General features: G+C 41.5%; 1 protein-coding gene across 5 annotated transcripts in view; it reads left to right on the top strand.

Moving 5' to 3' along the window:
- The window catches only part of LOC310734945 (C-terminal-binding protein 2), a 74,696-nt gene that overhangs the window by 39,923 nt on the left and 7,510 nt on the right, over positions 1–27,263 (top strand). For 2 of the 5 annotated variants that reach the window (XM_083557434.1, XM_083557433.1), the window contains exons 1-4: positions 16,595–18,326; positions 24,378–24,532; positions 26,408–26,552; positions 26,852–27,058. In XM_083557434.1, the coding sequence (XP_083413560.1) occupies positions 16,841–18,326; positions 24,378–24,532; positions 26,408–26,552; positions 26,852–27,058 (1,993 nt within the window). In that variant the 5' untranslated portion in view covers positions 16,595–16,840. Of the gene's footprint in view, positions 1–3,742; positions 3,952–16,594; positions 18,327–24,377; positions 24,533–26,407; positions 26,553–26,851; positions 27,059–27,263 lie in introns of those variants that run through there. The other 3 variants (XM_083557436.1, XM_083557432.1, XM_083557435.1) reach the window with 3 other exon arrangements.

Here is a 27,263-nt window from a genome sequence, read left to right as displayed (position 1 = left end):
TTTAATACATTTACCATATTTACTTCATTGACCATATTTACCATATTTACTCCATTTACCATATTTATCTAATTTACTCTATTTGTTTGTTTGTGTGAAAGTTGGTGGAAGATTCAGAGTGCTGGTGTTTGTACAGATCCAGGCCATAGGTTACACTGAGATAAACATAATTAATGTGTATAACTTTATATGCTAATGTGTGTGTGTGTGTGTGTGTGTGTGTGTGTGTGTGTGTGTCATTTGAAACTGTGATGTTTTAATGTAAATGATATAATCCTGAATTTTGTAACGTCTCGTCCAGACTAGTGTATCATTTTCTCCTGAAACACACCTCATTTCTGCCTTTTTTGAGGCACCAGTTTCCTCTATGTGGAGTTGTGGAGTTGTGGTGCTAAGTAGGTGTGGAGTTATGGCGGTATGGAGCTGAGAAGGTTTGGAGCTGAGGGGGTGTTGAGTTGTGGATGTGTGGAAGTGTGTGGCTGAGAAGGTGTGGAGGTGAGGAGGTATGGAGCTGTGGAGCTGTAGAGGTGTGGAGGTATATGGCTGAGAAGGTGTGGAGGTGAGGAGGTATGGAGCTGTAGAGGTGTGGAGGTATGGAGCTGTAGAGCTGTGCAGGGTGTGGAGCTTTAGAGGTGTGGAGGTATGAAGCTGTCATGCTGTGGAAGTGTGTAGCTGTGAAGGTGTGGAGCTGAGGAGGTATAGAGGTATGGAGCTGAGGAGGTGTGTAGGTATGGAGCGGTAGAAGTGTGGACCTGTAGAGCTGTGAAGGTGTGGAGCCGAGAAGGTGAGGAGGTATGGAGCTGAGGAGGTATGGAGCTGAGGAGGTATGGCGGTATAGAGCTGTAGAGCTAAGGAGGTATGGAGCTGAGGAGGTATGGAGGTATGGAGCTGAGGAGGTATGGAGGTATAGAGCTGTAGAGCTGAGGAGGTATGGAGCTGAGGCGGTATGGAGTTGTGGAGGTATAGAGGTATGGAGCTGTAGAGGTGTGGAGCTGAGGAAGTATGGGGATATGGAGCTGTAGAGCTGTGGAGGTGTGGAGGTGCAGCGCAGCATGCAGGGGCCCTGACCTTTTAAATAATTCACAAAGAAAATATTTCAAACACACACTTCCAAAAAGCTTCAAATGAATAAATGTTTCAAGGTGATGAGGATTTGAGCGAAATGTCACGACCTCATGTCAAATCACAGCATCTACTTCCTGCTCATGGGTCTTCATCAAGCTGATCATTTCAAAAGAGGCGTGGCCTCTGTGTCTGCCACTCTCAGTGAAGGGGGTGTGGCCTCTGTGTGGTTTACCGAAAGAGGCGTGGCCTCTGTGTCTGTCACTCTGAGTGAAGGAGGCGTGGCCTCTGTCTGTCACTCTCAGTGAATGAGGTTTGGCCTCTGTGTGGTAAACTGTAGGAGGGGTGTCTGGCAGCCTTAATAATGGGGTGGTGTGTGTGTGTGTGTGTGTGTGTGTGTATATCAGGCGTTGGTGAGGTCAATATAGAGAGTTGTGTGACGTGATCGTCTAGACACGAACACACCCTGGTGTGATTGTTCTTAATAAACAGTAAGTGTGTTGTTCATAGCAGATTGTGTGTGTGTGTGTGTGTGTGTGTGTGTGTGTGTGTGTGTGTGTGTGTGTGTGTGTGTGTGTGTGGTTAAGAACGATCACAGGATTCCTCTACACTCCCTACACACACTGATGAGTCTGGGACGCGTCCACGACTGTAATTGTGTTATAAAGGAGATTTATTTGGAGTGGTTGAGTACTGAGTATATTTGATTGTGTAACCTGGAATAATGACATTTTTATGTTTTATACGCCTTAATTAGCACGTGGTGGAATCTGAAACGTTTGAGTTGTAGAATTTGAGTATTGTGTGATATAATTCGGAATATTTAAGTGGAACGCTAAAGGTTTTATTTTGTGAAATTCGAAACTCCTCTCTTTGGACTTCTTTGGATGCAATTTGTGCTCAAATCCAGCTCCATGAAGACAGACAAAGATCTCTTGCTGTAGAGATCCAACCCTATTGACTTTGAATGAATGTGAACTCTGATTGCACCTCAGGCCTCCTGACTTCCTCACCTACGTCATTTACTAACACACTTGTATCTGAATGAACTTCCACAAATCTCCACAAAATCTAGTGGAACATCTTCCCAGAATGGAATGTTGAAAAACAAGCACATAGCAATCTCATGATCAGGTGTCCATAAACTTTTGACCTCATATAAATAAATATATATATATATATATACAGTACAGACCAAAAGTTTGGACACACCTTCTCATTCAAAGAGTTTTCTTTATTTTCATGACTATGAAAATTGTAGAGTCACACTGAAGGCATCAAGGGCTATTTGACCAAGAAGGAGAGTGATGGGGTGCTGCGCCAGATGACCTGGCCTCCACAGTCACCGGACCTGAACCCAATCGAGATGGTTTAGGGGGTGAGCTGGACCGCAGAGTGAAGGCAAAAGGGCCAACAAGTGCCAAGCATCTCTCGGGGAACTCCTTCAAGACTGTTGGAAGACCATTTCAGGTGACTACCTCTTGAAGCTCATCAAGAGAATGCCAAGAGTGTGCAAAGCAGTGATCAAAGCAAAAGGTGGCTACATTGAAGAACCTACAATATGACATTTTTCAGTTGTTTCACACTTTTTTGTTATGTATATAATTCAATATATAATTCCACATGTGTTCATTCATAGTTTTGATGCCTTCAGTGTGAATCTACAATTTTCATAGTCATGAAAATAAAGAAAACTCTTTGAATGAGAAGGTGTGTCCAAACTTTTGGTCTGTACTGTATATATAAATATATAATTCTTCATTCTGCTTTCCGGTAGTGTAAATTCTACGTCCTGTTTTAGGAACCCAAACTCTTTTTCCGTTTCCTTTACGGTAGGATTCCTTTGGAACACACTCGATTCAGTTTCCTATGCCCTGAAACTCTTTCTCTCACACAACACACACACACACACACACACACACACACACACACACACACACACACACACACACACAGAGAGTCAGCAGTTAGAGTGGAGCAGAACATTCCTCTGTGTGAAGTGTGGGTTCCTCTGGATTGGGAGGTTTCAGCACTGTGGGGTTACACATCCAGATTGATGAAGCTGTGAGAGTGAGAGTGACACACTAAATGAGCAAGTGTGTGTGTGTGTGTGTGTGAGAGAGAGAGAGAGAGAGAGAGAGAGAGAGAGAGAGGGAGAGGGAGAGAGTTTAGAATGTGCTTCTGTACGCTGAATAGAACTCTCGTCCCTCTGCTGGACATGGCAAGTCAGTGCAGGTTTTTACTCTCTCACACACACACACGCATACACACACACACACACACACACACACACACTTTATTCCTCTAACTCCACAGAAAATTATGTTTTTCTCCTTTTATTATTCCGCAAATGACGCTGTCTGATACGATAGATTTAAGATTCCTATGAAGCAGCTACGAATGCGATACAATACGCTGTGATCCAAAAGTAAACAAGTGTGCGGGGCTTCATACTCATTTACCGCATACTTATTAGAGCCACGTACATTTATCTCCTTCGTACAACGGAGCAGAGATTGGGTTAGGGGCCTTGTTTAAGGGCCCGGGAGAGCCCGCATGGTGTGGCTGGGATTTGAACTAACGACCTTCAGATCCAAAGTCCAATGCCTTAACCACTTTCTCTCAGATCCACGATGCAGATAATAATATGTAATGTTGTGTGTATATGTATGTGTTTTAGGTGCTCTGTGGGGTTCTGGCCCGTTCTGGGCGTTCGGCGCTGTGACCACCTCATTCATCCCTAAAATAAACAGAAGAATCTACCAAGAGGAAACGAGAGAAAACGACAAGAAGAAGGAAAGCGAGAGGAAGAGGACGGTCTCGACGCCAGCATGGCCCTGACCGACAAACACAAAGTAAAAAGGCAACGACTGGACAGAATCTGTGAGGGTGAGAACCTCCTTACTCCATTCATTCCACAAGGACCATCATAAGGGGTGTGACGGTACAAATACCGACACGTTTCAGGAGGAGCGCACGTGTACCGAATGCAGTTCTTGTGTTTGGCGGAAGTTTGTTTAGTCTCCGCCTCGCACTATAAACAAATAAATAAGAACACATCAATTAATGTAATACACGTTTTTATTAAATTAATTAAATTGAGTATTTATCCATATGGCTAGACTGCGTAAAAAACGTCCTCATTGACAGGAAGTCATGCGCAAAACAAAATCTCACAAATGTCGTTAGCGGTACTGATGGATTAGCGCAGAGTCGCAGTCCAGCGATATGGATATATAATCAATAAAAAAAGTGTATTGCATTCATTTGATTTATTTGATTTTATTTCTATATATCTGATTTCATTTGATTTGAACTGAGCAGGCATTTTAATTCTAATAGTTTTTTTTTATTGTAAGCTGTTGATGTTCACGAAAAATTTTGCATTCCTTCCCCTTAATTGAACGTTAGGGAAAATTGAACTGCACCGTGACTTAAAATCCGAGGTACGTACCGAACCGTAAATCTTACGTCCACCGTCTTACGTCCACCGTCCACCAAGTCTTCATTCATTCGCATACCTGCGTAGTCGGAGAAGATTCCTAGATTTCTTTATGCAAATTTTTATTGAGTTTGATGGGTATAGCGTGATTAATAGTGCAGATTGTCCCAAAGCAGCTGAACAGACATAAATATAGACTGCAAATATAAATTGTAGCATCATCAATCCGTCCCTGGAGGTTTATTCCTAATCAGTGAGTGCACAGTGAAAGTTCTGGAGGGTTCAGGAGGAACGTTGTTTTATTTCGCTGTGTAGTGCGTCAGCTCTATATGGCTGAAATGACAATAAAAGCTTCTTGACTTGAAGTGTAAAGAAAAAACCTGCGACTCCCTGAGACATTGTGCAATTGTGGGGTTATAACATTGTAGGATTGTAGCATTGTAGGATTGTAACATTGTAGCATTGTGGGATTGTAACATTGTAGCATTGTGGGATTGTAACATTGTAGCATTGTGGGATTGTAACATTTTGTAGCATTGTGGGATTGTGGGGTTGTAACATTGTAGGATTGTAACATTGTAGCATTGTGGGATTGTAACATTTTGTAGCATTGTGGGGTTGTAACATTGTAGGATTGTAGCATTGTGGGATTGTAACATTTTGTAGCATTGTGGGGTTGTAACATTGTAGGATTGTAGCATTGTGGGATTGTAACATTTTGTAGCATTGTGGGGTTGTAACATTGTAGGATTGTGGGATTGTAGCATTGTAGGATTGTGGGGTTGTAACATTGTAGGATTGTAGGGTTGTAACATTGTAGCATTGTGGGATTGTAGCATTGTAGGATTGTAGCTATGTAGGATTGTAGGGTTGTAACATTGTAGCATTGAAGCATTGTAGGATTGTAGCATTGTAGGATTGTGGGGTTGTGAACATTGTAGCATTGTAGGATTGTAGCATTGTCGCTGTTTCTATTCATTCCAGTGGATATCCATCGTCATGGCTCCTGAGTTGAACCCTCCATAGAAACCTTATGGATCTTTAGTCTGCTCATGTGGAGAACGTCCTCAGCTGTAGCAAAAGGTTTTCAATTGAAAATAATTTCCTCCAGATTTTATGAAATTGGTGTATTTTCCTGTCACGTCTCGGGAGCTTGAGCGCAAAATTTTGAAGACGTTTTATTAATTTACAAGACGCACGTCCCAAAACTACTGAGGCCGAAACGACTTATATTCACACAAAAAAAACAGTTTCTCGCTCTCGTCTCTTTCTACCTTCTAGAACATTCACGTTAGCATTGCTGCCAGTTTCTCTCTTCGATTCCGACATTTTCCTCCATGACTGTAACACACTGTGTTCCTTTTTGTACCAGGGATATAATTTTTTTTTACCTCGAGTCCCTGGCGAGCGTTCCACGATGGTGTCTGTGAGATGTTCCTCAGAAGCTTAGCGTGAGTCTCGCTCTTCTTCGCGGTGGGTTTTTAAAGACTTGGGTTCTAATAGGCGAGAGAGACGAGAGCTTGGCAGGATTTCCCAGCTTCACCTGCAGTAGAGTTTTTGGCCAGCATGCAGGATGGCAGATGGACCGCAGCGGTGCAGGTTGCTGAACCACACACACACACACACACACACACACACACACACACACACACACAGGCGTCATGCCATGCTTCTGCACTGTGGACACATATTTGGTAAAGACTTAAAGACAAAGCCATCTGTGCTGGTGTGTGTGTGTGTGTGTGTGTGTGTGTGTGTGTGTGTGTGTGTGTGTGTGTGTGTGTATTGTGTAACACAAGAAGAATACACACTTGCACATGTTTAGGGAATTGTCATGCTTGTCAGGGTTGAATAACCAGACCTGGCAACATGTCAAATATATCACTATTATGACAGATTTATCACACAGTTATGGTCATAATCACACAATTACACTCGGACCGACACTATTTGAGATTAGATCAGATCAGATTTGTACTAATTCTTGGTTTTATTTTCACAGTGTTTCTGTGATCAGTGTTTAGTTTCAGAACGATCGTTATTACCCAATTGAATGCAGGTTGTTTTAATCAGGGTCAAGGTCACAGCAAGGTCAATGTCTGAAATCTGAATTATCTTTTTTTCCCCGTCTTTCAACAGAATTCATACCTGTTTAAGGTATTAAAAAAAAAATCTATTCTATTTGAAGCGTGAAAAATCAGTGACATTTAAGTGTTCAATTTTTTTTTTTTAATCTGTCTGTCTATCTATCTATCTATCTATCTATCTATCTATCTATCTATCTATCTATCTATCTATCTATCTATCTATCTATCTATCTATCTATCTCTCTCTCTCTCTCTCTCTCTCTCTCTCTCTCTCTCTATCTATCTATCTATCTATCTATCTATCTATCTATCTCTCTCTCTCTCTCTCTCTCTCTCTATCTATCTATCTATCTATCTATCTATCTATCTATCTATCTATCTATCTATCTATCTATCTATCTATCTATCTATCTATCTATCTTGTGAATTATCCTCTGTTCGATGTAAAATACTAGATTGTGATTGGCTGGAAGGAGTTCAGGTGTAAAGGCTGGATTGTGATTGGCTGGAAGGAGTTCAGGTTTGAGTTCAGAGCGTTGAACATGAAGCTACTTTAATCTAAACTAATGTGCTGCTAATAAACACCTGTAACCATAGTAACATCCAATTCCAGTTCCATCCAGAGTGAAACAGTGATTGTACACATTTCCTAAAGACCTCACTGAGCACTATGGAGGATTTCTGCATGTGGTGGAACTTCTATGGTGAATACATGGATTTGGAGAAACGTCTCGAGACACAACAGGACCAGCACCAGGAGTGAACTCCTAAAGCTTCATTATCAGTAAAGACGTGACACTAACATTCTAACGAGTCGTATATAAAATATGCAATGAAAAAAAAAAGCGTTGTTTTGATCCGTTCAGTCAGTTTTACTCTGCAAACATCAATAACAGCTTGAACTCCTCAGTGCTGGAAGTGATCATGGTTTAAGGTGATAATCCACAGCAAGGTGTGAGGCCTTACACCATTATAATGCTCTCCGCTTCACCTCAGGACCTTCTTCACCTCCAGACTGTGCACTAACATTCTGAACATTTGTTGTCCTTTGTTCTTTTTTTGCTATATTGAGATGATGTTCCACTAGAATTTCTGGAGACTCATTCAGATGCAACTTTTTGGTAAGAGCTTGAGGAAGAACCACATATGGCTGGAGAAGTCGGGTGTCCCAATACTTTTGTCCATATCGCATAGTAATTTTTGTCCACTTCCTCCACTCTGTTCCTTCTCCTCTTCCTTGTCCTGGTTCTCTCCCAGCAGCATGGCTCCTCTGTCCCAGACGTCTGTTCTTCCATCTGTGTGTTGGGTCTGGTTCAGTGGCCTGAGAACGCCGCTCGCGCATCACACCGGCAAAACCGACAGGACGGGAAACAAAAATTCAACAATGGATTAACAGCGTTACACTGTACGTTTGAATACATTCGTGAACTATGTTCTTCTACGCATTTTAAGGGAAGTCCTGGTGAAGTTCCTCCAGAACTCAAGGTGCGTTCGACTAAAAGCCCACGCAAATGTTTAAACTCCCACTTGAAAAACACCCAACAAACATGGAATTCCTACTTGGAATGCAATAGAAATCATGCATACGTGTCCAAATTGAAAAAAAAAATGCAAATGAATACAAATAACTCAAATGGAAACAGCTGGAAAAGTGTGGAGTGTTTTATGGTGTTTGAGGGACACGTGCATGTTCCTATTGTTTGTATGCAACAAACAGTTAGACGATGTAATGTAACAGTAATGTAACAGATAATGTGCCAGTTAGACGATGTAATGTAACAGTAATGTAACAGTTAATGTAACCGTTAGACGATGTAATGTAACAGTAATGTAACAGTTAATGTAACAGTTAGACGATGTAATGTAACAGTAATGTAACAGTTAATGTAACAGTTAGACGATGTAATGTAACAGTAATGTAACAGTTAATGTAACAGTTAGACGATGTAATGTAACAGTAATGTAACAGTTAATGTAACAGTTAGACGATGTAATGTAACAGTAATGTAACAGTTAATGTAACAGTTAGACGATGTAATGTAACAGTAATGTAACAGTTAATGTAACAGTTAGACGATGTAATGTAACAGTAATGTAACAGTTAATGTAACCGTTAGACGATGTAATGTAACAGTAATGTAACAGTTAATGTAACAGTTAGACGATGTAATGTAACAGTAATGTAACAGTTAATGTAACAGTTAGACGATGTAATGTAACAGTAATGTAACAGTTAATGTAACCGTTAGACGATGTAATGTAACAGTAATGTAACAGTTAATGTAACAGTTAGACGATGTAATGTAACAGTAATGTAACAGTTAATGTAACAGTTAGACGATGTAATGTAACAGTAATGTAACAGTTAATGTAACCGTTAGACGATGTAATGTAACAGTAATGTAACAGTTAATGTAACAGTTAGACGATGTAATTCGACCAAACAAATCTATTAAATGTCCAGATGTTCCTCACACTCAACATCTCCAAACGTTCTGCTAAAATTCTTTGTAAAACTCACCAGAGATGTTCTTCACTTGTTGGAGATTCTTGTTGATCCCAGTTCAGTAGGATTTAGTTGCGGTGACTGGGCAGGACGTTCCATGATAAATATCACTCCAGACGTCCGTCCGTCTGCTCTCTAAATAACACGTACAGAACTCAGACGTGTTCTTCGTTTCGTCTTGTTGTACAGTGAAGTCGGTTCCACTTTCAGTGCAGACGGAACTGCATGCTGTTAAAGTGTGGGATGGGTGCCGTGTTGGTTCACTTTCACTTTTCAGGAATCTTCACTGGTCCAAAAAACATCTCCAAACCATTCATCTTCCACCTCCATGTGTGAGTGTGGGGGTGAGGGAGTCTGATCACATCTTCTCTCCTGTTCTCCATCTCACACAAGTTCTTCTGGTAGACACAAAAATGTCCCATTTGGACTCCACATAACTTTCACTGTCCAATTCTGGTGTGTTTTTACCTTTTAGAAACAACATGCATGTGTCTCAAAGACCATAATAGACTCTCTGTTTTCACACGTTCCAGAACTTTCCGTCCGTCAGGATCCACAAAAACTGACACACACCTGCTGGACTTTTGAAAGTCATAGTTTTGTTATGGATGTTTAATTGCTGATGGTTTGCGGTATTAAAACTCTAACACTTTTTCCCCTTTTTTCTTTAAATACAGCAAATACAGCAGTGCTTCATGAGCTCTGAATTGGGAACAGGTTTCTCTCTCTCTCTCTCTCTCTCTCTCTCTCTCTCTCTCTCTCTCTCTCTCTCTCTCTCTCTCTCTCTCTCTCTCCCAGGACTCTTGTTATCTTGTAAAATAAAAAGCCCAGAGGCTTGTTAAAACTTTTTAATATACTGTACACTCGCTGTAATTGACTCTGATTTCCAAGTTTTCTATATTAATTTACGAAGCCCCTATGAAAGTTTAATTGCCTGACGGTTCTCAGTCGAGAGAGCATAAATCACCCTCAACCCCCCCCCATCTCCTCCGTCTTTCCCCTCCGTCTCCTCTTCGTCTCCCCCGTCTCCCCGTCTCCTAGTCCCCTAGCAGTTCTGCTTGCCAAGTAGTGCCAGAAGCATCCTGTGTCCTAGAAAGGTGGCCCAATTCATCACTGTGCAGCGTCAGTGCCAGTATTGTTTTCCACTCAGTCGCTCCTCGTCTGTCCTGCACACTGCAGCCTGCGAGCTCCACACACCCCAACTTCACACTGCTGCTCCCTCACAGTAATTAGAGCTCCGCCAGGGTCACGTTCCAAACACACACACGTCCAAGTGAACACTCTGGAAAGGAACACGTCCAAAAATCATGTCTGTTCTTTTTAACGAACCATCTGTCTGTCTGTCTGTCAATCTATTTATCAATCCATCTGTCTTCCTGTATTTTCTATTTTTTGTCTGTCTGTTTGTCTGTCTGTCTGTCTGTATGTATATCTGTCTGTCTGTTTGTCTGTCTGTTTATCTGACTGTCTGTATGTATATCTGTATGTTTGTATGTCTGTCTGTTTATCTGACTGTCTGTATGTATATCTGTATGTTTGTATGTCTGTCTGTCTGTCTGTCTGTCTGTCTGTCTGTTTCTCTGTCTGTCTGTCTGTCTGCATGTCCTCCTAAATATCTGTCTGGTGGTTGTCTGTTATATCTGTATATAGTTATTTCACTGTGTTTTCTTCGTTTGTCTGTATTTTTGTTCTCTGCATGTTTTTCTGTCTGTCTGTCCTTCTTTCTTTCTTTATAATTTTGCATCAATCACATACACAACATTTTTTCCTCTTTTCCCATTATGTCTCTCTGTCTATCGTTTTGTCTTTCTGTCTGTGAGTCTGTCTGTCCGATTTCTAGATCTGCTCATCTGCCTGTTTTGCTTCTGTCCACCTGTCTGTCTTTCTGTCTATCTTTTTATCTTCAGCCCATCTATCTGTCTGACTTTATCTGTCTGTTCATGTCTGTTGCTACATGCAGAGGTTGTGGTGGAGGTTAAAGCAGAGTTGAGGTAGAGTTTGAGGCAGAGGTTGAGGTTGAGGCTTAACCTCTGCCTCAAATTTAACCACAACCTCTAACTGAGGTAGATATTGAGGTAGAGACAGAGGCAGATCCAGGATTGTGAGATGAATGTTCCCCACTTTGACCTTTTCTTTTAAAACAGACTCTGTGTTAAACTTCTCTGTTCTGCCTTTCCTTCTTATCTCATGTTCTTTGAAGATCTCTGGCTTTGACCTGCTCTGTGCCATTATGCCTTTCCTACTCCCCTGAGTCCTACCTGACCCCTGCTTCTGACCCATAACACAACCCGAGAGACACAAGTAGGAAGAGTAAGAAGCAGCAAGGGCTTACCTGCAGCTCACATCTCTCCTCTCCATCCATCCTGCTGAGCCTTTATGGGCTGCTTTAATCACACACACACACACACACACACACACACACACACACACACACACACACACACACACACACACGCATCTCGGTCTCTAAAAACTGTACAGTACAGAAGCACTCATTTCATCTCCTTCCATTTCTTATCATTTATATAAAATCCTTTTCTCCAGCGTACACACACACACACACACACACACACACACACACACACACACACACACACAGATGCTGAAGAGCAGTACAGTGATGTGTTCAACAAGTTACAGAAATATAGTTTCTGAAGTGTTTCCATGATGGAATAAGTGCAGAGGTTCAGGGAATGTTTCTCTTTATCCACCTCCAGAGATAAACAGAGATTTGTCTTTCTTATCTATCTATCTATCTATCTATCTATCTATCTATCTATCTATCTATCTATCTATCTATCTATCTATCTATCTGTCTGTCTGTCTGTCTGTCTGTCTGTCTGTCTGTCTGTCTGTCTGTCTGTCTGTCTGTCTGTTTATGAATCTGTCTGTCTGTTTATGATTCTGTCTGTCTGTCTGTCTGTCTGTCTGTCTGTCTGTCTGTTTATGCAGTTTCTGTCTGTCTGTCTGTCTGTCTGTCTGTCTGTCTGTCTGTCTGTCTGTTTATGAATCTGTCTGTCTGTTTATAATTCTGTCTGTCTGTCTGTCTGTCTGTCTGTCTGTCTGTCTGTCTGTCTGTTTATGCAGTTTCTGTCTGTCTGTCTGTCTGTCTGTCTGTCTGTCTGTCTGTCTGTCTGTCTGTTTATGAATCTGTCTGTCTGTTTATGATTCTGTCTGTCTGTCTGTCTGTCTGTCTGTCTGTCTGTTTATGCAGTTTCTGTCTGTCTGCCTGTCTGTCTGTCTGTCTGTCTGTCTGTCTGTTTATGAATCTCTCTGTCTGTCTGTCCGTTTACTTGTATGTCTGTTTGTGTTTAAGTCTCTTCTTCTGGGTTTATCGTTTCACGTCTCTGTTATTCATGTTGTTGTTCGTCTTCTGATCATTGACGTTAAACCTGTTGCACTGTTCAGATTGTTGAATGTTGATTATGGCTGTTTTACCTGCAGCATCATAGGGGTGTAAAAATGTGTGTGTACTGATGCTCAGATGTACAACAGCTGGACTGCAGCACGACGTTCATTTAAAATAAACAGCAGCAGAGCAGAAGCTGATACACATGTTCACACAGGTTCACACGTGTTCAGCATCTCGCCCATAGTGTGAGGTTTTTACCGCACACACACACAGACAGACACACACACACACACACACACACACACTCTCGAAATAACTGTTGCTAAACCACAAAATGTACGTGTACAGTATTTATTACTATATGGATCATGTATTTGCACTACACACTACTCACTGCTGCACTGTCACTGTGTTGTGTTGTGTTGTGTTGTGTTGTGTTGTGTTGTGTACTTTGCACTGAATGTTGTTTGTATATAGTTATATAGTGTCCGATATAGTTTTATATGTTCGTATATATAATATCTCACATGACGGTCCAAAAAAAGTCACCTGAATTTAACTAAGCGAATAGTTGAGCGCCTCCTATTGGATAATTACTGTATGAATGATTATTATTCAACTGGAAACAAGTGAACTCTGACTGATGCATTGAGAAGCTTCTCATTTCTTAAACAACCATGTCAGAAGGCACGTCCTGCGGTTGTGAAAAAGATGTACATATGTTTCAGGATGGTCAAATTATCATGCATCAAGCAAAAAAAACATCTAAGGAGATTAATACTATTAAATTGGGTTATGAACTGTCCGACGCTTTATTGAAAACTGGGAGGACACGGGGGGGACATCATCTTCGAGAAAGAAATGTGGTCGGAAAAACATCTGGAATGATCTTGATCTGCGATCGCTTACACGTTTGGTGAAATCAGATCGTAAAAAAAACAGCAGCAGAACTCACGGCTGTGTTTCATAGTGAAAGTATTTCCACACACACAGTGTGAAGGGAACTGAAGGGATTGGAACTAAACATCTGTGTAGTTTAAAGAGAAAACACTCATCACTGAGGCTAATCGGAAAAAGGGCTTCAATTTGCTAGGGAGCATAAAGATTGGACTCTGGAGCAATGGAAGAAGGTCATGTGGTCTGCTGAATCCTGACTGACCCTGTTCCAGAGTGATGAGCACATCAGAGTAAGAAGAGAGCAGATAAACTGATGCACCATTCATGCCTAGTGCCTGCTGTACGAGCCTGTGGGGGCAGTGCTGTGATCTGGGGATGCTGCAGTGGGTCAGGTCTCGGTTCAGCAACGTTATGTGCCCTAAGAATGAGGTCAGCTGACTTCCTAAATATACTGAATAAACAGGTTACTCCAGCAATGGATTTTTTCTTCCCTGATGGCTCGAGCAGAATACAGCAGAACACCAGGGTTCATCGTGCTTAAGTTGTGAAACAGTGGTTCAGGGAGCATGAGATTAAATTCACACATGGATTGGACACCACGGAATCCAGACCTTAACCCAAACTTCAAGATGTGCTGGAGAAGACTTTGTGCAGCGGTGTGACTCTCTCATCGTCAAGATGACTTGGTGAAAAAATAATGTAACTCTGGACGGAAATAAAATGTTGTGACGTTGCAGAATCTTATCGGAACGATGCCACAGCGAATGTGTGCCGTAATCAAAGCTAAAGGCGTTTAGACGACGTATTAGTGTGTATCGTTTTTTTGGATGGACAGTATGTGTGTGTGTGTGTGTGTGTGTGTGTGTTTTTTTTTATGCATGTTTGTCACACTTTAATGTTTCAGATTATCAAACTAATTAAAATATTAGTAAAAGCGAACACAAGTGAACACAACATGCAGTTTTAAAATGAAGATTTTTATAATTGAGGGAAAACTAAATCCAAAACTACATGGCCCCGTGTGAAAAAGTGTTTGCCCCTAAACCTAATAACTGCTTGGGCCTCTTTCAGCAGTGACGACTGCAATTAGCGTTTGTGATCACTTGCACTGAGTCTGTTACAGCGCTGTGGAGGAACTTTGCTCCACTCATCTATGCAGAATTGTTGTAATTCAGCCACATTGGAGGGATTTCGAACATGAACCTCCTTTGTAAGGTCATGCCACAGCATCTCTATAGGATTCAGGTCAGGTTCATTTAGCTTCATGCTGGTATTTCTCCAGCGGTTTTGGTCTTGGAACTCTGACATGCAGATAATTTTTGCCATGAACATGGACCTTAACTGAGGCAAGTGAGACCTGCAGTTCTTTGGATGATGATGGGGGTCTTTTGTGAACTCTTGGATGATTAGCTGTGCTCTTGGGGCAATTTTGGTCGGTCGGCCACTCCTGGGAAGGTTCTCCACTGTTCCATGTTTTTGCCATGTGTGAATAATTTCTCTCACTGTGGTTCTCTGGAGTCCCAAAGCTTTAGAAACGTCTTTATAACCTTTTCCAGACTGATAGATCTCAATTACTTTCTTTCTCATTTGTTTCTGAATTTCTTTGGATCTCGGCATGATGTCTGGCTTTTGAGGATCTTTTGGTCGACTTCACTTTGACAGGCAGGTCCTATTTACGAGATGTATTGATTGTGAACAGGTGCGGCAGTAATCAGGTCTGGGATTGGCGAGAGAAATTTAACTCAGGTGTGATAAACCACAGTTTTAACAGGGGGGCAAACACTTTTTCACACGGGGCCATGTAGTTTTGGATTTAGTTTTCCCTCAATAATAAAAAACCTTCATTTAAAAACTGCATGTTGTGTTAATTTGTGTTCTCTTTTTCACACCACTGTATGTAACAGTTATTTTTGTGTTTTTCCATTATTTTGTGTGAATTTGTGTGTTGTCTCATGGAGCACCTCGGACTTCCTGGAGGAACGTCGTTTCACTTCACACTGTACCGTAGTGTATATGGTGACTTAAACCCACTTATTTCATCCTTTATATAGTGTGTGTTTGTTAAACTTGTAGATCTGAGATGCCTTTATTATTTATTTAATAAAGTCGTTTCCATGAAGTCGAGGTTATTGTTTCCTATATTATATCTTGATAGTCGGTGCCTCGACTTAAACAAAAGGAACGAGATATCGAATATCCACTTGTGCAGAAACAAAGAGATTGCACGAATGCCCTTTTGGCATCGAACTCGATTGGCTTCTTAGAAACATGAATGTCACCTGACTGACTGCTTACAGTAGGGTGAAGGTTGCTAGTGCTTACTGGGTGTCATCAAAAATTAAGCTAATATAGGTGAAAGAGACCACTCATAGCATAGGACATTACTGGGATTTTCTCTTTAGCTACAGGAGCAAGTGGAAACTAAAAACTGAAATTTCTTTGACTAGTCTGTCTGTCTGTCTGTCTGTCTGTCTTGTCTGTCTGTCCTCGTCTGCATATATATATATATTCATTTGTCTGTCTGTCTGTCTGTCTGTCTGTCTGTCTTTGTCTACATATATATGCATTTGTCTGTCTGTCTGTCTGTCTGTCTGTCTGTCTGTCTGTCTGTCTTTGTCTACATATATATGCATCTGTCTGTCTGTCTGTCTGTCTGTCTGTCTGTCTGTTTGTCTTTGTTTGTCTTTCTCTGCAAATTGATCTGTTTTTCTGACTGCATTATTCTGCAAAAAATTTTCACTGATTCCTCACTCTGTTGGTGAAGGTTTGTAAAATAACCACAGAAAATAAAAAAATAAACATAAGTATGAAAGGGTAAAAAAAAAAAGTTCATTGGGTTTATTATATTCAATTATATTTATTCACACAGTCCAGTATTCAGAATACACCTCACCACTACTACATGGTCCTCAATGGAATTAAGATGTGTGTGTGTCTTGTGCTGGTACATTTGTTTTATATCTTGTCCCATTTTGGTTGCACCAACCCCCATCCCTGTCATGCTTATGTTTCCAGGGCTGAATAATTTAGGGGCTACCTGGCAATATGTGGCTACATGATAGCGTTGCCCAAAGGGACAGGAAAATGCCTGCCGTAGATCAGGTGAAATGATCCCTATATACCTCATCTTCTTTTTTTTTTTTTTTCTTTACCTGAAACCTGAGAGATGAAATGTAAACCCTTACTGCTTTTTTTTCCACACCTCACTCCTTCTCCTGTTCAAGAACCGCGTAGTGACGCCTTAGTCTTCGCCTTGGCAAGTTCGAGTTAAGATCGATTTGGGACGGTGGGATACTGCTACTCGTGGAAATATTGCGTCGCAAAGATATTCTGTCTCCTTTGGGAGTGACGGGAAACTTTGGTTCGATCCTCTGTCGCCGCCCGGCTCCTTGCTGTACCCTGAACTAGAGGCTGACCAGGTTTATTTTGACTGCCAAGACTTTTTAGAGACACTTTACAGCAACGGTGACTTCGAAAGGTATGCTGATCATTCCATGAAGATACATCCCATTGTTGAATCAAGCAACCATCTGGAGGAACCCATGGCTGTAAGGGGCACTGTACCTCCTCCTGATTATTACCCGTTTGACACTGCTTTATCTGCTCAGCCGCCTGAGGATCTGCAGGGATATTATCGAGGAAGCCACCAGCTTCTTAGCAGATCAGGCTCGCATTATGGGCTGGGCGCAGGAGGGGTTAGAGCTGCCTGGGATCAAGGCCAAACTCGGGCTCCTACTCGTGCACCTACACCTGGCTCCGCTCCACCGCCACCGCCACCTCCTCCTCCACCTCCACCTCCACCACCCACGGCTCATGAGTTGAGCCGTTTGTACAGGGATTCTCTAGCCTTTCCAGACAGTCAGCGTATCCGCAGTAGGGCCTCCTCTCCTTCCTGTTTTGCGATTGTGGGTGATCAGGGCCATTCTGGTTACAACGAAGTCAACGGCCTTCATCTTGACCACCCTCAGTCGACCTGTATCATGATGGACCCTGCTTCCACTTCTATTGTGGATGGAAGGGGAATGTCGGCTTATGGAAACGTAAATGCTCAAAGGATGGCTTACGATCCTGCCTATGATGCCAGCCAGGCTATGATGGCTTCTACACCGGCTCAGCTCACACCTGGGATCTCAACTCACCACCCATCAGCAGCTGTTACAATGGACCCAAAGAGGACTGTGGATTCGAATTTTCTCAATTACATGCGTACTGAGGGTTTATCTGAAAGCACAATTTCCCTGCTGTTGCAGCAGGGCTTTGACTCCACAGGCATGCTGTCCATGATAGAAGAGCATGATATTCGCTCCCTGACTTCAAATCTCGGACAGGCCCGGGTGCTCTCCAGGGTGGTGCTTAACTGCAAGACCGGGGGCACCGCAGTTCCAACAATGCGTGGTCGCTCTAACAGTTTCAGCCACCGTAATGATCTTTACACACAGCCTCAAGGTTTGACTATGGAAACCCACCTTTTGCAGCAGCCCTCCAACACTTTGCAGACCATGTCTCCAAGGATAGGCGAGTTTATCAACCGCAGACCAAGCAGTGCACCTTCTCAACATCTGATAGAACCTACAAGCTATACTGGGGCACGTTCTCTTGGCGGGCTTCCGGCCAATCCTACGACATATGGCACTTCAATGCCGCAGACACGACCGCTAGTCATGTACAACCCCCATACCGGTCTGCCGATGTCAAGCCACCCTCAGCCGCAACAGTCAGGGATTTTGGGGACATCTGGTTTAGTAACCAAAGCTTTCACCACGCCAGTAGAGTTGATGAAGAGAGCACCTAGTCTACCTCATATGTCTCAAACCGCGAATACTCACCATAGTCCCCAGCTTTTAAGGAAAGGGGTTCCTGCTTTGGACAGTGGGGTCGTATCTACAGGGACCAATGTCCAATCTCAGACCTTTAACAATAAGATGACTCGCCGTACTGGTCCTCCAGTCATTGTTTCAACCATGGCTACACCAGAAACAAGTAAAAAAAAAAAAACTTCACTTCTTTAAATAATCTTTTTCTTCTTCCTATTATCCATATCTAGATATAGCATCTGTATATTTTGTATCTATTTTAGATAATTATGATTTTGATTGATGATTTATCGCTGTTCACTCCTGCTCCAAAGAATTGACCATTTTTCCATGGTCTTTTTTTCTTCATTCTTTGGAGCAGGTACTCAGATTGTCCTCAGGTCCTCAGATTGTGAACTTTTCTACGTGTTGTAAACCGTATACCTTTTGGCAACTCAGTTTAAATTATTTTAAATTTGTGCATTGATTTCACTTGAGCTACCACAGCAACATGAAAACCTTCAGTTAAATGTGTATTTGAGGCTTATCTTTGTGTTTGTGTGATAGCGATAGTGCTCTGTAGCTATGCTAAGGGCATAAGCTTCAGCTTTTAAGCTGATGTCTTTTTAATAGGGGGCAAGATTTGTAAATGTAAATGACACTAATTAGAACTAGCTAGCTATCCTGACTATCATGTGGCATATCTAATGAAGAGTGGAAAAAGCAGAGGAATATCTGCAGAAGTTTGTAGACACTTGAGCATTGAAGATTGGTATGTGCTTATTTTTGAATTCCGCATCTAGTCTCTATTTGCTGTTATAATAACCTCCAATCTTCTGGAAAGTTGTTCCACTATATTTTGTGGAGATTTGTATGAGATTCTTTCAGACACAAGTGTGTTAGTGAGGTCCGGTACTGATGTAGTTAAAGTGAAGAGAGCGGTCAGTGTTCACATTCATTCATGTTTAATAGAGTTGGAGCTCTCTGGAGATCTTCATGGAGCTGGCTTTATGCACAGGATTGGGTTAGGGTTAGATAGGGTTGCATTGTCATGGAGCTGGAACAGGTTTGGGTCTCCTAGTTCAAGTGCCTTCACCCAAACCATGTTCCAATGTCGTCTGATACAAGTGTGTGTCTCCACATTTTTGGTAAAAGCTTGAGGAAGAACCAGATCTGAGTGGAAAAGTCAGGTGTCCCAATACTTTTGGCAATAGAGTATATTCTATATTCTTTCTATATTCCATATTTACTGTGTGATACCAAGCAGTTAGTTCTATTGGACCTTCCTTCTCTGCTGAGGTAAAAATAGCCTCAAATCCCTAAAATCTCTTTAGAGCTAATAGGATGCAGGAGGCACGTGCACGTGACTACACTGATGTTTTTAAGATACCAGATTTGATCTAGTGGAACTTAAAGGAAAACAAAATAAATGAAATCATCAGTAAACTAATAATTTGTTATATTATATAGCACAATAATAGCAATTATGCTATAATAAATTGTGTTTTATATATTTTGTATATCATTTATAATTATTATAGATTATAATTAATTAATATATTTGTATTATTGAATAGAAAAAACTAAGCTTCAATTTGATTGGTTTAAATGGTTTTTAATTTTCTGGAACTGGAAGCTGATTGGTTAATTGGTATAAATTCTTTAACCTAATCGATTATACTGGTTTTTCAAAGTTTTTTTCAAATGCAGTCTTACTGGTTAAACTGGTATTATTCGTTTTTTAACTGCAGCCTGATTGGTTAAACTGGTATTTAATGCTTAAGTGGCAATTTGATTGGTTAAAATGGCATTATTGGTTTTCGAGCTGCACTTCTATTGGATAAACTGATAGAGGGTCTTTCCAAGCTGCAAATGGATTAGTTAAACCGGTGTCCAATGTTTAAGCTTTATTTTAATTGGTTAATTTGGTAGGCAATGTTTTTATCTGTAATCATATGGGATAATTTGGTATTATTGGTATTTTAGCTGCAGTCTGATTGGTTATACTGGTAGTCAATGTTTTTTACTTCAGTTTGATTGGGTAAAATAGTATTATTGGTATTTTAGCTGCAGTCTGATTGGTTAAACTCAGGGTTAAATGTTTTTTTTTTTTTTGTTGTCATTCTGAGGTCACCTCCACCATACTCCAAAGAATTCGATTTCTTGTTAATTTTTGTTGTTTGACCAAATCCATGTTAGTGTCACTCTGTAATTAGCATTAGCGTCTAAACAGGAACTTGACGACATGTTTTCATGTTTTCATGTTTTCTTTGCTAACCCGCAAGTCCTGCTTAAACAGGATGGTGTCTGGGGGGCGAGGCTCCCGGGTTGGTTGGTTCGGTTCGTCACGCATCACAGAGATCCTTCTTTAGCATGTATTATGCATGGAGACTGCATGTGCTAAAGGCCAGTCTTTGTCAGAGAAGAGTGTCAGGCGTCAATAATTAATCAGCACTGTGTGTGTGTGTGTGTGTGTGTGTGTGTGTGTGTCTGTGTGTGTCAGGCTATTTGGGTGTTCTGTATGTTGTTTATTGGAGGTCAGGGGATGGTTTCTGATTGGTCGAGGTCATGTGATCGGGAGATTCAACTTTTTCAGTATATTTCACTTCTACTTCTTTCATCTTTCATTCACTTATTCTTTCTTACCTTCTTTCTTTCCTTTATTTCCATTTCCTTTCTTCCTTCCTTCTTGCACTTCTGAAGTTTCTTTTCTTCTTACTGCCTTTCGGAAATGTTGTTCCTAAAGTCAGTCTGTCTTTCTGTCTTCTTTCCTTCCTTCCTTCCTTTCCAACATTTCTTTACTGCCTGTCTTTCTTCTTTTTTAATCTCTTCCTGCTTTTTTGCCTTCCTGAAGATTCCATTCCATGAATTCTTAAAATTCCTACTCTTTTCCTTCCTTCCTTTTATCCTCCCTTCCTTCCTTCCTTCCTTCCTTAATTCCTTCCGTCTTTCCTACCATCATTTCTTTCTTACTAATGTTTCCTTCCTTGCTGCTTTACTAAAGTTTCTTTCTTTCTTTCTTTCTTTCTTTCTTTCTTTCTTTCTTTCTTTCTTTCTTTCTTTCTTTCTTTCTTTCTTTCTTTCTTTCTTCATCCCTCTATCCTTGTTTATTTCTGTCCATGTCCTCAGTGCAGTATATCCTTCCGTCTGTACCTGACATTTGTTGCTCTGTAATTTCCGGCCCATAATGCCCCTCTCGCCTCGCTCTGAGTGTGCAGTAAGTGTGTTGCTAGGCGACAGTGTGGGGGGTGATTGTGGGGTGATGGGGGGTGATTGTGGGGTGATGGTGTGTGTGTGTGGGGGGGGGGGTAATCACACAGAGATAATGTAAGTGTTTAAAGAAGCAGAGACTCTTTAATCCACACACTGATGTGTGTATCAACACACTCACTGCTTTTACAGGGAAATATCCAGAAGCGTGGACTTTGCATAATTGGATAGAGATATGTGTGAGCGTGCGTGTGTGTGTGCGTGTGTGTGCGTGTGTTTATGTGTTGATGTGTGTGTAAAGGCAGGCACTAAAGAAAATCTGCATAGATGCTTTTTAGCTATTGTGCTGCACAAACATTTAAGAGCCAAACACACACACACACACACACACACACACACTCCTAATTGTGTGTGTATGTGCGTGTGGTGTGTATTCTGATATTAGCATGACCATTGTTTGGAGAATGTGCCGCCTGCTGAAAGGCATCAACAAATGTCTAAAAAAAAAAGTCAACAAAATACAAAAAAAAAATACATTTAAGAAACAAAGAATAATAATTCTTTTTCATTTAATCAAATAAATATTTATCAATCAAACACATTAAAACACATAAAAAAAATAAGAACTAAGCAGAAAACATGAATAAATTAATTTTAGAAACAAATAAATGAATATTTAGAAATAAATAAATTATACATTTATATACAATATAATTGTTTGTTTAACAAGCAAATAACTTTTTTTAAATAAATGAAAAAAATTTTTAAAAACAACAACAACAAAAAAAAACTATTATTTTTTTAAGCAAACAAATAAATGGATAAATTGTTTGGAAATAAACAAATACAAATATTGTATACTGTTTTAGATCGAGCTAAAGAATTAATTTTATTTATTTATTTATTTATTTAGTTCAATTCATTATTAGTTTATTTTAGAAACAAACTAATTCACTAATTAATTCTAATTTAGCAGAAATTCAAATGAAGCCCAGAATCAAGTTGTCTACATTTAAAACTCTTTATTAATTGAAAAGCTGAAAACTGACAGAAACTCTTTCACTGCAGTCTTTTGTTTATCAGACGTTTGTTCCTCTGTGGAGCCTCCATGAGACGAGTCACGTGCTGCTCCCACTGACGTTATAGCAGCTACAAACACACGTTTTCTCCCCATCCTTTCTTTAGAGACACCGTAAAGAAGTGTAACCTCCTCTGTCCTGAAGATGTAGGAGATCTTCCTCTGCACTGGAGACTCCTTCCAACAGTGTATCGTTATATAGAACACTCAAATACAAAAGGGTAGCTTAATAATAATATTGTTCAGATATATATGTGTGTGTGTGTGTGTGTGTGTGTGTGTGTGTGTGTGTGTGTGTGTGTGTGTGTGTGTGTATAAAAAACCTATTGGATTGGGGGAGGGGCAGCTTTCTGTAGAAGTCACTGCTGATTGGTTAGTTCTATAAGAAGAGTATTAACAAACCGGTCTGGACTCGGAGCTTAGCCTCCGTCTCTCACACACACTCACACACACACACACACAAACACACACACACACACACACACACACACACACACAAACACTATGGAACTGTCGGTGGCTCGGACGGAAAATCGTTCAGGTCTGTAAAGGGGTTATAGCTGGTGCTGATAGCTGTGTGTCTGTCTGTGTTTGTGTGTGTGTGTGTGTGTGTGTGTGTGTGTGTGTGTGTGTGTGTGTCTGTCTGTGTTTGTGTGTGTGTGTGTGTGTGTGTGTGTGTGTGAGCAAGAAAGAACGAGAGACATTGCTGGATAATCTAAAGATTTTAAAAGGTTTAGGGAGAGGAGGGGTTTGGAATTAGTGGGAGGGGCTAATCATCATACCTGCTGATCTGGAGTCAGTATGAAGGTTTAATCCAACGTGTGTGTGTGTGTGTGTGTGTGTGTGTGTGTGTGTGTGTGTGTGTGTGTGTGTGTGTGTGTGATGCTTTTCATCACACCCTTGTTTTTACTTATAGTTTACCTGTTAGAGATACAGAAGTGATGATGGTCGGTATGGCGACCGCTGCCCTCTTTGATCTGTCGTCATGGAGAAAGTCGCTGGGCAACCGCAGCTGCATGATGAAAAAAAACGTAGAGACTGTAGGAAAGATGGAGAAATGTTCTGATTTCCTGTGGTGACATCATGGGGAAAGTTTATGTGCTGTGTGTGTGTGTGTGTGTGTGTGTGTGTGTGTGTGTGTGTGTGTGTGTGTGTGTGTGTGTGTGTGTGTGTGTGTCTCAGCCTCTCAGATCAATGTGGACTGGAAATAGCAGAGAATATAATCGAATGATTAACATTATGTGAGACCTCATTCTGATACCTCGTTCTGATCCTTCACAGTGAAACCTCATTCTGGTTCCTCATCATGATCCTTCAGTGATACCTCGTATTTTATACCTTGTTCTGATCTTTCTCAGAGATACCTCGTTCTGATATCGTCCTGCACAGAGGAACCCGAACTTCCTCAACAACATACATCAGTGTCGAATGTGACAATGCTCTAGTACCCCACAGCCGTGCCCCAAAGTCTGGTGGAAAGCCTTCCCAGAGTAGTGTAGATCACAATAAGAGGAATGAGGAAGTAATAGTAGAATGAGATGTTCTATTAGCATGTTAGCTTACATTGTAGAGTGGTGGTGATGTGAGGGAAGGTCTTGAAGGACCATTGTCATGCACAGGTCAAGGTGAACTTGGTGGAGGTTGGTGGTTCTTTATTGGTTTCAGAGAGGTGTTAGGGCTCCATGGTGACGTATTGTCTTCACACCCAGGTATCTGTACCAGTGTGAAAAGCCTGCTAGGCTGTGAGGGTAATTAGGACACGGAAGGCAGAATAGAGAGAGCAGCTCTGTGCTCCGCTCTGTCTTTACCAGCTCTTTCTCCTGTTCATGGCTGGTGCTTGACCACGCCCATCCTGATGCGTTTTTTTCCGAATTTCATCCACCACAAACGTAGAGTTTTGTAAGCACAGAAGGTACTAAACTCCCGCTGTCTGTCTCTTTCTCTCTGCAGGTATTAGGCCTCAGATCATGAATGGCCCCCTGCACCCTCGCCCGTTGGTGGCGCTGTTGGATGGACGTGACTGCACTGTTGAGATGCCCATCCTCAAAGACCTGGCAACCGTGGCCTTCTGCGATGCTCAGTCCACACAGGAGATACACGAGAAGGTAAGAAGAAGGAGAGGATGACACGCTCCAAAAAATGTACTTAATATACATATATATATATTGGGGAAATTAAGATTTAATAAGACAATAAGAACGAGGCGTGTCGTGAGGGCCAATATAATACAGATTAACATGGCAGAGGTAGAGCTGTAACTTCCTGCACACAGAACAGGAAAAAACTAATCGGATCGTAATGAGGGATCGGCCTTCGTTATTGAGATGCGCATCCCTAACGCCGTTTCTAGGCAAAGCAAACTAAGATGCCCTGCCGCCACCCCAAAGCCGCCCCGCCACCACAACGCCTACTTAAATTGTTTACCAGTTTTTTTGCATAAGTTCAATATACCGTTTATTGTTTAAATACTTAATTTCAGGCAATTTTGCAATGATTATTAAATGTGTAACATTTTTTATAGAAGGTTGCGATTCATTTGTATGGGGTGGGGGCAGAGCATTGTGGAACCATTAGTAGGGGGACAAAAAGGCTAAAAACAGCCCTGTGCCCATCCCTAATATATATACACTATGTGGCAAAAGTATTGGGACACCTGACTTTACCAAGCCATATGTGGTTCTTCCTGGCTTTGTTCCCCAAATCATGAGGAGATGCTTTCCATGGGTTGGAGTGAGAAGATCTCCTGCTATAGAGCTCTTTGTTACCTATTGAACACCTTTGAGATAAATTGTTCCCACTGCAGCATGTATCAGTATCAGACCCCTGGTATATCCTGCTCACACCGACTCTATTTCTCTCTCGAATATTCTCAGAAAGTGGCTGCGATATGTCTTTCTCTCTATCGGAGTCCGTCTATCGGGTCTCATCTTTTCTTTAGATTATTTTAATTATCACATGGCACTGTTGCATCTCTCGTTATGCAGAAACCGAGGTCAGACAGAGTACAGAGGGGTGGTAGAGACGCTAAGCGCTAAGTGCGCCGATGCTGTCGCTCTCCCGCTCGCCGTTCGGGGCCGTTAGCCTGATCGTTATGTGTTATTAAAATGTCCAGCGGCCGTGGGGTGTAATAACTGAGCATCTGAATAAAGAGGCACTTCACATAAGAGCACAGGTGTGTGTGTGAGAGAGAGAGAAAGAGAGATGCTAATATGGTGGTAATATTTACCTTGATCACATTCAGTGAGAGTCGTCCTTGTAATAATTTTCAAGAGACGAGACGAGAATTAGAACTGCCGAGAAAATTAAAAAGGGGGAAAAAATGACCAAGGTTTAATATTCATCCATCCAAAAGTATTGGAACAGTTGACTTTTCAACCCATATGTGGTTCTTCTCCAAACCCTTAGCACAAAATCAGAGGTACAACAATTGTCTTTGGATGCTTATGGAATATATCCCTCGAACTAGGAGTTTTCCAAATCTGTTCCAGCAGGACATTTGTCTTGTTGGCTCTCCACTGGTCTCGATTTATGCTGCTTTGTCGGCCATGTTGGATCAACTGCAGTCTAGTTTTATTTAGCATTGTCGGCCAAGTTGGATCAACATTGGTGTGGTTTTATGTTTTGTTGTCGGCCATGTTGGATCAACATTGGTGTGGTTTTATGTTGTGTTGTCGGCCATGTTGGATCAACATTGGTGTGGTTTTATGTTTTGTTGTCGGCCATTTTGGCTCAACATTGATGTATGATTTTATGATGTGTTGTCGGCCATGTTGGATCAACACTGGTGTGGTTTTATGTTGTGTTGTCGGCCATGTTGGATCAACACTGGTGTGGTTTTATGTTGTGTTGTCGGCCATGTTGGATCAACACTGGTGTGGTTTTATGTTGTGTTGTCGGCCATGTTGGATCAACACTGGTGTGGTTTAATGTTACCTTGTCGGCCATTTTGGCTCTAATGTTTTGTTTTTCGATCCACACAGGTGCTGAACGAGGCAGTCGGTGCCATGATGTACCACACCATCACTCTGACTCGCGAGGATCTGGAGAAGTTTAAAGCCTTACGCATCATCATCCGCATCGGCAGCGGATACGACAACATCGACATTAAAGCCGCAGGGGAGCTGGGTACGGATTTATATCTCCTCCAGTGATCTTCAGTGAATTTTATTAACAAGTTTTCCTGGGATCCTAAAAAAAACATTCTTGATTTGTGGTGTTCCTCAGAAGGTTTTTGTTTTTGGAACTAAGCATGGTTTGTGTTCCTTAGAAATTCCTGGGTTCCTAAACAAAATTCTGCTTTGTGGTGTTTCTTTGGGTTTTTTTTGGTGTTCCTCCAAGGGTTCCTGAAAATGTGTGTGTGTGTGTGTGTGTGTGTGTGTGTGTGTGTGTGTGTGTGTGTGTGTGTGTGTGTGTGTGTGTTGCAGGCATTGCAGTGTGTAACATTCCCTCAGCGGCGGTGGAAGAGACGGCAGACTCCACTATTTGTCACATCCTGAACCTGTACAGGAGAAACACGTGGTTGTACCAGGCTCTCCGTGAGGGCACGCGGGTCCAGAGCGTGGAGCAGATCAGAGAGGTGGCATCAGGAGCAGCACGAATCCGAGGAGAAACGCTCGGCCTCATTGGGTTCGGTCAGCAACGTTCTCAAACTTCTCTTTCTTATTCCCCAAACTTCTCCTGAACGTTTACTCTCCGCCCCCAATTAAGGATTAGCCAATGAACATTTAAATGTAAAATGATTGACGGTTGAATAGTTTTTCTCATGGCTCTGAGTTTTCTTTTCAATCTTTTTTTCTTCTTTCTTTCTTTCTTTCTTTCTTTCTTTCTTTCTTTCTT

Source organism: Silurus aristotelis, assembly GCF_946808225.1.
Source record: "Silurus aristotelis genome assembly, chromosome: 12".
Lineage (NCBI taxonomy): Eukaryota > Metazoa > Chordata > Actinopteri > Siluriformes > Siluridae > Silurus > Silurus aristotelis.
The sequence above is the reverse complement of the archived record's forward strand: the minus strand, read 5'-3'. Positions and strand labels throughout refer to the sequence as shown.